The 14,478-nt window shown below is 40.2% G+C and overlaps 2 protein-coding genes across 4 annotated transcripts in view; both read right to left on the bottom strand.

Moving 5' to 3' along the window:
- LOC142571968 (transmembrane 6 superfamily member 1-like) overlaps nt 1–12,441 on the bottom strand; it is a 33,457-nt gene extending 21,016 nt beyond the window's left edge. Inside the window, exons 1-3 of the mRNA XM_075680728.1 lie at nt 11,629–12,441; nt 8,644–8,715; nt 142–271 (exon numbers count right to left, since the gene is read on the bottom strand). Of these exons, the coding sequence (XP_075536843.1) occupies nt 142–271; nt 8,644–8,715; nt 11,629–11,857 (431 nt within the window). The 5' untranslated portion in view covers nt 11,858–12,441. The remainder of the gene's footprint in view (nt 1–141; nt 272–8,643; nt 8,716–11,628) is intronic.
- Nucleotides 12,442–12,540: 99 nt separating this feature from the next.
- LOC142571970 (repulsive guidance molecule B-like) overlaps nt 12,541–14,478 on the bottom strand; it is a 33,475-nt gene continuing 31,537 nt past the window's right edge. For all 3 annotated transcript variants that reach the window (XM_075680730.1, XM_075680731.1, XM_075680732.1), the window contains exon 6: nt 12,541–13,186. The gene's annotated coding sequence lies outside the window, so the exon portion shown is untranslated. The remainder of the gene's footprint in view (nt 13,187–14,478) is intronic.

The following is a 14,478-nucleotide window of genomic DNA, read 5'->3' as shown; positions in this document are numbered from 1 at the left end:
CTCCAAGGAACCAAAAGACTACTTGGCACGGTAATAAATGTGCAGAAGCGCTCTGCCCGCGTAACATTCCCTTCGTTGTCACAGAAAGTTGTCCATGAATATAGAGGGCACTTTCTTAGAGCAGTCACAATGTTTACCTACTCCCAAGTCAGCGCGGCCAACATCATCAGATGCATGGCGTACATCACAGTCCCATGCCAGTAGGACGCCATGGCTCCATGGCTGCACCGGAGGTATGGTTCACCCACCTTCAGGTACACATTGACAAAGCCTACAGTGGAGACGGAGCAAATTAAACATACTCAATAACAAATAGTGCACAATGTTCCATGCATACAAGGAAGGATTAAGTGACTGATAGCACTTTACATCCCAATGCACTTTCAGGGATACTATAGTGAATAGCACCAGACTAATAGTGACTACACAAGGTAGTTTAGTTCGCCATGAATGCTCACTAGATGCACATTCTTGCATTCTGTACCCAGTGAATTGCAGTTGCTATGGCCAGCATCATACTCCCTATCTCAGGCAAGCTGCAGAACACTATCGCCACTAAGCGACCACAGTTCACATTATGAGAGTGGAACTCCACTATGATGTTTCTATTTTTACATTTACTGGTAGCACCAATTCATTTCATGCTGTACTTTGCTATAAAAATGTTTTTCTGTTGCCCTCACTTAGATATTTTTTGTGTCTCCTTTTATAAAACCTATAGCTTGCCATATAAAAGTTATGAGAGTTGTATCGTATTTGTTTATGTTGCTGCACACTCATATAAATTATTGCATCATGCCACTACCACACCCACTGCAACAATTATGCATTGCACTGTCGAGGCTCAGACAGCGTCAAGCTATACAGCAGACTCTGCTTAAATGGAACTTGAAGGAACAGAAAGAAAGTGTCCCATTTATACAAAGTCTTACTTCAGTGAAGGTCACAAAAATTACCAACAACAGTTTTATTGGAAAAGTGTTCAGTAGGTTAACGTTACTGCACTGAAAAAAAGAAGCATTATTGTCTTTATAATATTGCAGCCACTCTTGCACAAGGTTCATATGCGAAAGTCACAATAATTGTGCACTGTTCTTTCATTAAAACAGCACTATAGACTCCATTAACATCTTTTGCCACCTGGTCCGAAACAGTAGTGCACACCTTGGCACTATATGTGTCATGTTCACTATAATCTTGGTCTTCACCATAAACTTCTGTGATAATATAATAGACGGTCTCTTAATAGCGGATAACAAGGGCGCCTCTTGAAATCTTGTATTCCTGTGCTGTGAACAAAGCAGTATAGAAGCAACCTACTGCAAAAATCTGTTCTGATAGTGCTCTCTTCCTTTTCAGGGATCACTTCCTGCCTAGTGAAGCCATCATGATGGGAACACTGTTGCAACTTAGATACCTTAATTTGCTTTACCTTAACTATAACTGCTCGATAGATTGGATTTACTTTAACATTCAGCATCACCATTGGACATCCCATTTGCACTGTAACTGTAGATTGGATACGTGATAGTATCAGTACCAGTTCTGTTTAACCAGAAACAAAAAAGAAGCATTCCGTTTAACAGAAGTTTAGTTATGCTATGGGCAAACAACCAAAGCTAATATCCTATTTTAGTGTAATTTGTCATTTCTGTTTAAGAGAGTTCCGTTTATCCAGAGTTCACCATAATTTCATACCTTTTTATGTAAGGTTCATTCCTCAATACTTTCGCTAAAGTAATCTAATTCATCGATTTCAATGTGCCAAGGCATAGAGTCTAACTGGCATCCGCGTCTTAATGATGCTACAAAGGGAATCTGTAGAACAAGCGCACTTCGTATGAACCATTTTTTAACTTCCATTTACACGAAAATTTCGAACTACTTCATTCCAGAGTGCAACAAGTGTCAAATTGTTTATTCTGCAACACAGCTCAAACAGGCCCCTCAATTGACCATCCATTTTATCATTTCAATGAGACCACACAAAAATTATATTTTCAATTTAATTATCAGGCAATGTTTTGCTTTAGTATTAAGTCATGCAGCTATGCACTGTCTTTCATAATGCCATGCAGCAACTAACCACATTCCCCTCTCCCATAACAAGACAACTCTCATTGTACCTCTGGACATCAATCACGGGTGGCAATTGCACATGATTTTGTCCAACACCAATGTACCACCATTACATAGCCAGTTAATTTTAGGTTTAATGTCGTGCTGCCCTGGGCGCCTATGAGGAATGCCATAGTCTAGGAGGCTACAGATTAATCCAGCAGCCTGAAGTTCATCACACAACTAAATCTGTGCATGAGTGCTTTTTGCATTCCACACCATCAGAGAGCAGCTAACACATCTGAGAATTGAATCCATGCCATTGCACTCAGCAGCAAGTGTTATATCCTAATTATGACAGTGGCATAATGTCATGTAAGGTAACGACAAAGGGTGGGAAGAATGGTAAATAAAAATACAAGGCCTGCCTCAAAAGTATGTGCCCATTGTGCTCCTTTCAGATGCCTTTTGATTTGTTGTGAACAGTCAAAAGTCGTGTGGGCCTATGCCCAGAGAAGAGAGCTTGACAAATCGCCAAAATACTTTGCAGTGCCAAAAAGAAAAAAAAAATCATGTGAGCAGCACCAACAGGGGTGCTATACTGGTGCAGTTGCCAAGGTCTTCAAATTCCTCTGTCAAAATCCAGGGGCAAATTTTGCTGGCACCCACTGCATACTCAAATTATCTTTAAAATGGCATTCACACTGTCTTTTTTGATATCCCAAACGGAGCAACTTCTCTGACAGTGAGCCGATGATCTCTCCTTATCATTCAAACATAATAAAAAATAGCATGATTATGGCTAGTTGAAGGCCTCCCATAGCGCGGCTCACTGCAAACATATGTTTGGCCTTTCTCAAGGCAGTTGCAGCATATGTTTGTTTGCTTCATGGCCAAACCATCCTCTATAAGCACTGTTCGAAACTTCCAAATTGTTTCTGCTTAGCTGTCACCAAGCTTTGCACATAAATTTATACATTATCTTTGTTAAATTCGCTTTGTCATTTTTACTCACTCAAAATTAGACCGAGACGGAACGACTGTAGTGCTTGACACAACTGCTGCCATACAACAGCTGAGGCAACTTAAGGACACACCACCGGCAGGCTAAAGACATCAAGGACCATCCACCCTCACTTCATAGTTTGGCCAACCTGCACCCTGTAGTTTTCTCCGAAAAATAAAAAAAGGTCCGATACATTTCAGAAAAGCCTAGTAAATGTTGAAAAATATGGCAACCGAATTCCACTGCCACTAAGCTACCAGGCCAAGTGCCACTGAGGCAAAACCATCCCACACACTGATAGAAAAACAAAACTGAATTCTGCTGCCAGATGCCAGCTAGAAGTCATTGCGCAAATGTTATATTTTATTCCTATCCTATTCCTACTTTCCTACAGTAAAACATCTCACTCTGGATGTGGGGAGTGGCTCACGAAGTTAAATCAATAACTGTCTATGGAAGGATATACTCAACCAGCCAGAATATAGTGATACTACTTCTCTACTGTGGCGCACACTTGTTCACAATGTTTGGGTTTGGCAAGAAGATTCACTGTACAAGAGGCCAGGATAATCCCCATCTTTGAGACTGTCCCATGAGACATTTACTGGCTTTGGGCAATTATTAACTTCTCCAACCAGGTTTTCCACTCAAAGATACAGCCTCCTCTTAGACCATGCCTTCGCTAATAGTTCACCTTCACCAGCGTGTGATGTAATTTACATAGACATATCATACCATTAGCCTGTATTCGTCACTTTCAAATCTAACTTTCCTAGGTCAGATACCTGTTATTTTACCCCTCGTCCTGATAAGGTAAATTTTGTTGAAGCAATTGACAAAATTGACTCGACAGTTATATCCACCAAACTAAATCTCAAGAAGAAGCACTTCAGTTATTTTCTTCATTTTTAAAAGCTGTTCATAATAACACTAACTGTAAGGTGCAAAAAAAAAAAATTTTTTTTTATTTCCACACAATCTATAAAAAATAAGTTTCATCAAAAATGAACAATGGCAAGTTATCAATGAGTGTTTGAATGTAGTGCATTTTGGCAGTTCCATTAAAAAAGTAATCTACAATAACTTAACTACTATCACTGACCAGCCTAGCATTGCCCATGAGTTCAGTTACCACTTTTATGAAATATATAATACTACCCATGTTTCTTCGGACTATCATGTGAGTCGATGCAACTAATCTTTCTGTTTTCTGCAACCTCTGAAGAAGTTTTTGCCAGAATTTCCAACTTAAAGAACACTAGTCCTGGTCTTGATGGAATTTTCACATTTCATTTAAAGTTTGTTGCTCCAACTATTTATGATGCTCTCAGTAACTTAACTTTATGTCCAAAACCGGTATATTCCTTAGATGTAAAAAAAAAAAGCTAATTCTTGTTCACAAAAATGGTGACAAGTCTCAAGTCACCATACATCATCCTGTATGTATTTTATCTTCATTATTAAAGTTGTTGAAAAGTTATTAACCATATTACCATCTACCTCAACAAATTTAGTTTGCTGAAACCTTGTCAGTTCGCCTTTCATTCAGAAAGCTAGACTAAGTTGGCTTTGCTAATAACTGATTATATTAGACATTCACTTGATCACGGATATTTTGTTGGCTCAGTCTTTTTAGACTTTACTAAAGCCTTTGATACAATAAACACTAATGTTTTGTTGACTAAACTGCAATCTATAGGAATTTCTGGTCCAGTACTTAATACTAAAAACATCAAAACATACCTGTTGATGCCCTCTTCATCGATCTTGAAAAGCCATTTGACAATGTCCCACTAAGCATTTGCTATTAAAACTTTCGCAACGTAATCTACATCCCCTTGTCCTAGACTGGATCAAAGATTTTCTTCCTAACTGACACCAATTCGTGCATGCAAATAATACTTCATCAAACTTGTGTTTTATCTGGCGTGCCACAAGGCACTGTTTTGGGTCAACTACTTTTCCTCATTTACATTAACGACCTGCTTAGTAACATGTCGTCAAAGATATGCTTCTTCGCAGATGACTGCATCATTTATCGCCCGATGCTTGATGTAACAGATAGCCAAGCACTCTAATGTGATTTACTAAAATTAGATAAATGGTGCAATGACTGCGTAATGCATGTGAATACTAACAAAACATCTTTGGATTTTTATTTAAACACTTTCTTAACAGCAACAACATCTATTCGCCATATTATGTAAAGTACCTAGGCATTACTCTCTCCAACAACCTAACTTGTACAACGCATATAACCAAGATTACTGACGACGCTAACTATACCTTAGGTTACCTCAAGCGAAACCTAACGCATGCCCCTCCTTCTGCAAACTTACTAGCTTACAAAACACTTATCCGACCCAAATCAGTATATGCTTGTTCTATTTGGGATCCTCCCGAACATGCTCTAACCAATCTCACTGAATCAATACAAAACAGCGCCATTAGATTCGTATATTCCACTTACACTATCAGCCTAAGTAGCCTAAAAAAAAAAACAAGCATGTCTACATAGTCTTCAAGTACAAGGCAAAATTGCAAGGCTTTCAATGTATGACAAATTTTTTCATGTTTTGCCTCATTGTTCTTCCATCAACCCACCTCATCGCATCTCTAAGCGCATCAGCCATGATAAAGCTATATACCCCCCATGTGGCCACACCGTCATGTACCTTCAGTTGTTTGTTATCAAAACAGCCACTGACTGGAACAATCTTCCCTCAAACATCGTCCTTCACATCAACCCTGTTCAATTCAAAGCTGCCGTTGAGTCTCTCTTTGTTAACAAACTAACTTCGTAAACGTCAACAACGCCCGCCCCTCATGCAAAACTCTGCGTACAGGGTCTTTGAGGCATTTTAACTAAATTGATAAATATGTCAATAAATTATCTATTTAATCGTGAATAAACAGTGTACCCATGTGGGGCTTTCTCTGAAAGCAAAATTATAAAGCAAGGAGTGCATCAGGGCTCCATTTTATGTCCACTATTATTCTGCATATATATATAAACAATTTACCTGACCGCCTTAATTATACACTTCCTATATTATACGCAGACGATACAACTGTTTCCCTCTTAGATAAATCATCCCTTTCACTAACTTGAAAAGTAATCAGTGACCTGTATAAAATTACAGATTGGTGTAATGCCAATTTCCTGATTATAAGCCTTACGAAAATGCCATTCATATTTAAGTCATCACAGAGACATTTACCTTGCTCTCCGACCATAAGCCTCAATGGGCACGACGTTTATAGTTAGATCACCACATTAAGTTTACTAACCACATTGCACACATCGAACAAAACAGCATTTGTCATTAGAGCACTACTCAAATCACATGCATTCTTTTTCCAAAGAAGCATTATTATCATTGTACTAAGCTTTCATTCATGGTCATATCACTTATAGCATTACTTCGTAGGGTAATACTTATCACTGCTGTCTTTCCACTATTCAGCACATACGAAATCAGGCAATTTGCATGAAAACCCGAAGACATTTTTTTCTCTTATGCCTCCTCACAACTACGTACAAACCGCATACTTCAAGCTACAGGTTTGTTCAACTATCATTAGTGATATTACTTTTCAAATTACTAAACAAGTTTCTTACAAATCATTAGTTCTAATATACTTCTTAATCCTAATAACACAAGGTATGCAGGACAAGAAAATTTCCTGTTACCTTTATGTCATACTAATTACAGTAAGATGGCTTCCTCTCTTTGTGCGCTTGAACTCTGGAACAGTCTACCATATGCCATTAAATTGTCATCTATATTGTACTCGTTTAAATACCAATTTAAGAATTATTTGCTGGCCGATTAAATGTATAATGTTATTCTGCTAATTTGCAGCTTAATTAGCCAATGTTCTGCATTTTTATGCGTGCCCTCACTCAGTTTCTTGATTATTCTATTTTTGTTTCCCTGCTGTGTATTTCGCTTTATTTTTTATATAACAATCAAGGGTTCCAGTGCAGTCTCCGACTATGAGACCCATGTCTGTATATTATTTGTCATAACTAATTGTTTGAAATAACAATAAACAAACTAAACGTTATGTTTCACGGTTCATTGCACTAGAATGCATGTGCTTGCACTGCGTGTTGTCTTTTTCATCTCTACCTGCTAACCTTGTCTTTTCATGCATGAGGATAAATTAAAAATTAAATTCTGGGGTTTTATGTGCCAAAACTACAATTTGATTATGAGGCATGCCGTAATGGGAGATCAGATTAATTTTGACCACCCGAGGATTTAACGTGCACCCAGTGCACAGGCATTTTTGCATTTCAACTCCATCAAAATGTGGCCGCCATGACCAAGCTTTGACTATACGACCTCATGCTTAACACAGCAGTCCCATAGCCACAGTCGCCAAGGCAGGTCATGCATGACATGCATGACTGCGACACATTCATCATTATTCAATTACTCTTGGTTTGCATTTGCGATATGTAAGGGCACTATTCTCTGCGACTATGCGTGGTCAGAGCACTCTTTTGCGGAAAGAGCATCTATGCCATTCTTTACTTGTCACGGATTATTGCGGTGACAATAGTTGCTAGTGCTCAAATTGTGCATTGGCTCAACACAATGCAGTTTGACAAACTAGATTTTCCCAGATGTTGAAGATTTAACACCACAATATGCCAAAATAATGCAATCGTTATGGTAGTAGTATTACAGCAGGTACCTGTCCTTGCAGCAATATCATGCAACATGGATGCTTACTGAATTTATTTGGTGCAAAGTTGATTCCTAAAATTTCGGTAGTGTAACAGCTTTTCAGTGCTAGAACATTGCAATGAGGTTCGAATCGAACTAGCAGCCAGTGAAACCTGCATGCGTTGCAACAGACACAGAAGTTCAATTTTTTTTTGTCTCCCCTTTCTTTCCTTTGTTGCCGTGCTAAATAGCACTAAATGCAAAAGGAGTTTCTAATAGCAAGTCAATTTCTCCACATCAAACATTCAAGTACAGCAACGCAGGCTAGTCTGTCACTTCTCTCCAGTATGCAGTAATATGCACTGTATGACAGTGCACAGCAGGCATAGTATTATGACAGCAATTGCTAGGTTAAAGACAAGCACATTATGTGAATGTTTGTGTGGACTACAGTGATCACAGAATGAAATGCAACAGGGAGCATTTTGTAGAACCCTGCAGATGTCAAAGTACTCAAGAGTGCCATGTCATGTCGCTAGGATCTGGTCACCAAAGGTAACGTGGACCCCAATCTAATCAAAATTACATTGATGTGAGACGAACTGCAACCAGTGGAAACGAAAGTTATGTGCATTAGTTAGCCTTAAAGTGAGGCGTTTCATTCCGTGAGCACTGTACATCAACATGGCTTTCTTAAACCCAGTGTGTACCTCTAAAACCCATCATGCAGTGCAGTTTATTCCACAGTACAACATTTGCATGTTCAAAGCAGATATGATGGTAGTCGAACAACTCAACCTAGCCGAGAAGTGGGAACCAATGCCCGCAGTAAACAAATGGAAAGTAACTACCTACCTATGAAAAGCGTACATGCGCTTAGGCTTTGAAAGGTATACAAACCTGATATGATTCCATCTAGCTCTAGGCCCACAGTAAGGGATGCCACGCTTGCAAATGCAGATATTGCCAAGGCTGCACAGTAAAAAGCGAGGAATTGAGAAAGCACAGCTAATAATAACTCTGTTATTACAGGCCAGCGGGAAACAATGAAATTTATGCATTGAACAATTAAGCAGTGAGTTCCTCTAGCAAGATAAGCTCAAATATCATTGAAATACTGGAACATTCCTTAGAAGCCTAAATTTCTCATAAAATGAGTGCACAGATGGGGTGATCATTTTTAAGTTTAGCGAAATGTTTAAGTATTGGCTGTAGCAGAAAACAAATTCACAAAAATACTAATTAATTAAATTCTGAATTACTTAACCCACTGAATTATATACTGCAATTTACTAATTGTAGCCGGTGAGATTGCAAGACATATCCACTTGAAGTTAATCTCTTGGATGACACCAGTCTTGAGGTATCATTTCCCAACGTGTGGGACCAAATACATGGATGTTCCTGTAACTTTTCTGCTTCAAAGCATAAATGAGCATTTTGTTTAAAGAAAAGTAAGTGGAACCACAGCGCATTTTTATATGAGTTTGATGGTCCATGTCTGAAAACTGGTGTCATTCAGTAAATACATTCAAAGTGGATGCACCTCGCAAACTCATCGGCTACAATTTGTAAATTGCAATATGTGCCGTAAAGTAATGAAGTTAATTAGTCATTTTTCTTAATGGAAGCCATAGTATACTGAATTACATTGTCATGCGGGAAAGACTATTTAGGACAAGCTGGCAGATGTCTTAACGCATACGAGAGCACCCAACAATGCTGACAAATCGGCAGTGACCAGTTGCACTTGTTGACCACACGATGATCACAACTTGATCACAACTTGATCACAACTTGATCACAAGTTGATCACAAGTTGATCACAAGTTGATCACAAGTTGATCTTGTTGCACAGTGCATGTGCTGTGGCTGCAAACCTTCGTTTAAAAAGACTAGACTGATGGCCAGACACTCTGATCAAGTGACAAGGGAAATTGAAAAGGCGTTTGAAATGAACAGAAACAATCACTGCGTGAGCTGCTTATCTGTTGTGTTGTCAGAGGAGATCCTGTTCTTGTCACGATAGCAATGGCTTGTTACGCTGTTAGGCAATCTGTGATGATGTGAAGACATTACACTCCCTTTCCATTTTTCATTGTACGGTGCTATACATACTGTGACCAAGCACAATAAATCATCAGTTGTTAATAATGTTCTGTCCTGCATGCCTTCTCTCGTGTTGTGCGTTTCCTTGCACCAAAAACTTAAGACACAATACCAGCTAGCCCACTAGTCTGTTTTCTTGAGTAATTACCAACTAGCCCCCCAATGTGTTTTGTTGAGTAATGTCCACCTCTTCGAATAATCCAGGTTAAGGAGAAGAATTATACTATCTGCCACATATGTATTCTTTTGTAAATTCTGGTAACTTCAATATGATCACCCTGCATAATGCCTATGAGAATTTGACTGCAGAGTCTATAGAGATTTTCAATAGACTGCGCATTAGGCTACACCCTGTCACTCTTTAAAAAGATGTTGCGATATCCAATAAGTAAATACTAACATGTTACTTGCTCCCAAAGGCGCTACATTCTTAGCAAGTGCAGGCAGTAAAATGATATGTAGTACTTTTCACTACCTGCAGAACCTAGGAAAAAGCACTAACTTGGTACTCAGTACTACTGCAGCAGTGCAGTTACTAACACAATCTGAAATACAGGGTGACCATTTCTCACTTTTACAGAATTTTTAAAATTGCCTGTTACGGATAACATAATTCTAGCCCTTGAGCTGGATTATTCAGAGGCATACATTATTAGCACGAGAAACTGAAATACATATTCAACTCATTAACAAAAATTAACTAGTTAACTTCTTAATTACCTTATGGCACATATGGTAATTTACTAATTGTAGCCAGTCAGAATGACAGACATATATACACTTAAAATGAGTATCCAGAATGTCACCAGTTTGGATATAAGTGCCATAAAATTCACTGCAAAAATACAATTTTCCACTTATTTTCTTAACAAACACCTCCTTTAAGCATTTAAGCACAAAACTGGAATGCCCGTAAACGAGAAGGGGGGTTAACCGAGGGGCCCGATTTTTATTAGTCATATAAAAAGCCAACAAACACTGACACCAAGGACAACATAGGGGAAATTACTTGTGCTTATATAATATATGAAATAAAGAAACGATAAATTAATGGAAATGAAAGTGGATGAAAAAACAACTTCCCGCAGGTGGAGAACGATATATCCCACCTGCGAAGGTTGTGGGATCGTTCCCCACCTGCGCAATGCACAAGTAATTTCCCCTACGTTGTCGTTGGTGTAAGTGTTTGTTGGCTTCTTATATGGAATGCTCATGTATTTCGACCACACTTAGGAAAATGTACCGAAACTGGCGTCGAAAACTGCAATGTGTGCCGTAATTATAATTAAGTTAATTAGCGAATCTATAGTTGATTACGCTTTTCGATTTCTCGTGCTAGTAATGCCCGCCTGTCTTATAATCCAGCTCAAGGGCTCCAACAGGCTATCTTTAAAAATTCCTGAAAACTTAAAAATGATCAAGCCCGCATATACTGTACGCTCTACAGTGTACCTTCGGGTCGCCGCCTCTGCTGGCACTTTAATTTTACCACTGAAAATCCACGGCTTTACTTTAAACATGCATAACACGCGCCAATCACCCGCGCCGCTATTCGTCACGCCCAGGGACGCAGTCGGCAGGCGCATATGCTACCTCGCCAGGTGTGCACGGAAAACCCAAACAAGCAGCGCGCTGGCATGCGTCGTCTAAGCTCCTGGGCGCGCGACGGAGCGTGAAGCCGGAATGAAGCAACACGCAGCTGCCCGCGCTGACAATGACGCAAGGACATGCGACCAGCACTGACGCGCAAGTATATTACAGCAAGATGACACTTACCGTAGAACCATATCTGTTCGCGTTTTCGGCCGTCCGCCAACGGGGCCTTCCTGCCCGTGGCCCAAAATAAGAGGCCGGCTACGGCCACAAGTACCACTGCTACGCCCACACAAACGGGCAAGGCGCTATCCCACTTGAGTAGCTGGGCGACCGCGTTGAATGCGTACGTCGTTGGGACGGCGAGCAGGGACACACCGAACACTTTGGTCGCAGACGAGAACGACGACATGACCTGGTTTCGCGACCGCTCTGCGGTCTGGTCTTCGACGATAAAGCGCCCGTGGCGAGTGGTTCAACGCCTGTCCAAAAAAAGCCTTCGACTTCCGCGGTGTTTTCCTTGCAGTTCCCGCAGCGCGTACTCATCAGAAAAGACGGAAGAAAATAAACTCCCCACAACCGAGAACACAGGCAGCAGCCGACGTCGCCTCGAGATCTTGGCAAGAGTTCAAGTCGTTCAGCTCACTTTTCTTCACTGCGTCGCGCCAACATAAGTCGGCAACAGCGGAGAAAGCACATTATGCCTCCATCGGGAAGTCGCTAAGCGTGCAGCGCGATCACGACGTTATGAAATTGCGCAGTTAAATTGTTGCGCGTCGCTTATATCAGTTGCTGCCGCGTGACGAGGCCGCCTGTTGTTGCTTTCCTGCAAAACACGACCCATAGTTACCAGACGCCGAAGATTTGCCGACTAAATGTCAACGTTTTCGGTTTCGTTCTTATAAACTATGGTTTCGTCAGAATGTTTCATGCGCTGCGGTTATATCCCAGCAGTTATTATTTTACGCGTCTGCACACATCGCTCGCGCTACGTGCACACGTTGTCATGTGCATAAACAAACCGGTTCTTGACTGTGCTTGTACACAAATTCCTTTCCACAAACTTCACTCAGGAGCAAGAACAGAGAGACACGGTCATAAGTTACGTATTTATTGCCTTAAAAATATATACATATATATAGGTACATATAAAAGGTCTGTCAGCTAAACTAATCCTAGCTCCAACACACAATCATTTGAGGAAGTAAGATTCAAAAACACTTTATTGTTCGCTTGGCAGGTCAGCTGACCAGGGCGTGTATTTTCTAATAATCCAGTTCATTTTCCATTCTTTCCATTCCGGCACTGGCTTGGATAATGTCGCACAGCTGTTATCGTAGGGATTAGGCCACTTGGCACAACGGCCATGAATAATGTAAAATGGGATGGATCATTACAAGATACAGTCCCATATTGTGCCCGCTTATGGCACTTCAGCAACCTTGAATGGGCCACACCATTTCTACTCAGTTTTGACAGAAAGCCAAGATAAAAGCTCCTGAAATATTGATGTGCACACACTTGCATACTGTGCACAATGTCACACACGACTCCACACAATGCCAAAAAGTTCCTGAGAACAGCCAGCGCAATGGCTGACAGCTGTAAATGGCAGTCCATTAGATGATGTGGAGAGAATGATTCTAGCTCCAGCTACACTTCCATGATGAATATCCAAGGGGCTGTGGGGAGCATTCGTTGTACAGAAATAACTCCAGTCTTGATAGCTTCATACATGTACCTGAAAGATAAACGTTTTTTTTTTTTAAATTATTTACCTAAAGCAGTCATATTCACATGCCTACTCAAGCTGCTCACCAGCGGCTTTTTTTTTTTTTTCTGCCTCTAATGTTCTACAAAGAATTTGGAGTGAACTTGTATGTCCTACTAACAATATGTTTTAACTACAAAATGTGCACAGCAATGCAGATTAATAAAAATACACCTGGAACCTTAATAGAATAATCAAAAGTAACATGGATGGTATGCCAGAGTAAATGAACATAAACCAGTTCACTTTCACATCACTGCAATGCATTTGTCACTTATCTATCATGAAGAAATTTTTGATCATACCCAGCTTGCCTTACCAAGATTGCATTAGAACAGGCAGGCAGAGAATCATTATTGCGATTAGTGGGAACACAAGAACACATGGCTTCACGTGTTATCAATCCAGTCCAACAGACTATAGTGAAGAACCATACAACATGCACATGGCGCTGGTGGCCAAAACCATTCCCTTGCAATCCCATGTATCATATCATTAGGGCACTGGTCATCGGCTACACTGTGTATGGCAACAACAGACTTTGCCTGCTTTCTTGCAGTGCTGCCACACCAGTTTCAGCACATCATTCTCGACAAAGCAGCGGAAGGAAGAAGATGAAAGGACAGTGAGCTAGTACAAAAAGGCTGTTGTCAGAAAACATAGGCTACAGTTGAATGCTTTGCTTGAAGTCAGGTCAAATAATGTCGGGCGTGCAGATTTAGCTGAGCTGGCATTTGTAGCGGCAAACAAAAATGGCTACATTACTTTTTTTTTTTTTCTAAGTCCATATGTAAAAAAAGTGTCGACAGAACCCATCTCACAATGACTGTAGACATTAATGCCATTAGCATTCAAGCAATGTAGCGACACATGATATTGCTAAGACACCTTCATTTACAATCTGTAATGGTCATTCTGAGATTTCCATTGCTTCGGATTCATTACCAATAGCATGTAAGAGGGGTGCATTCTTCTAGCTTGGCAGCTGATAAAGCCCTCTTATTAGCATGCCTGTAAGTGTAAGGGAGGCCCTGTAAAAGGTTTAATATACAGTAATGATTGATGTCATAGTGGGGGCAACATGCAACTGATGTATGTTACGTTGGGTAACCTTGTGTATCGTAATAATAATAATATTTGGGGTTTTACGTGCCAAAACCACTTTCTGATTATGAGGCACGCCGTAGTGGAGGACTCCGGAAATTTTGACGACCTGGGGTTCTTTAACGTGCACCTAAATCTAAGCACACGGGTGTTTTCGC

Source organism: Dermacentor variabilis, chromosome 2 (genome assembly GCF_050947875.1).
Source record: "Dermacentor variabilis isolate Ectoservices chromosome 2, ASM5094787v1, whole genome shotgun sequence".
NCBI lineage: Eukaryota > Metazoa > Arthropoda > Arachnida > Ixodida > Ixodidae > Dermacentor > Dermacentor variabilis.
The sequence above is the reverse complement of the archived record's forward strand: the minus strand, read 5'-3'. Positions and strand labels throughout refer to the sequence as shown.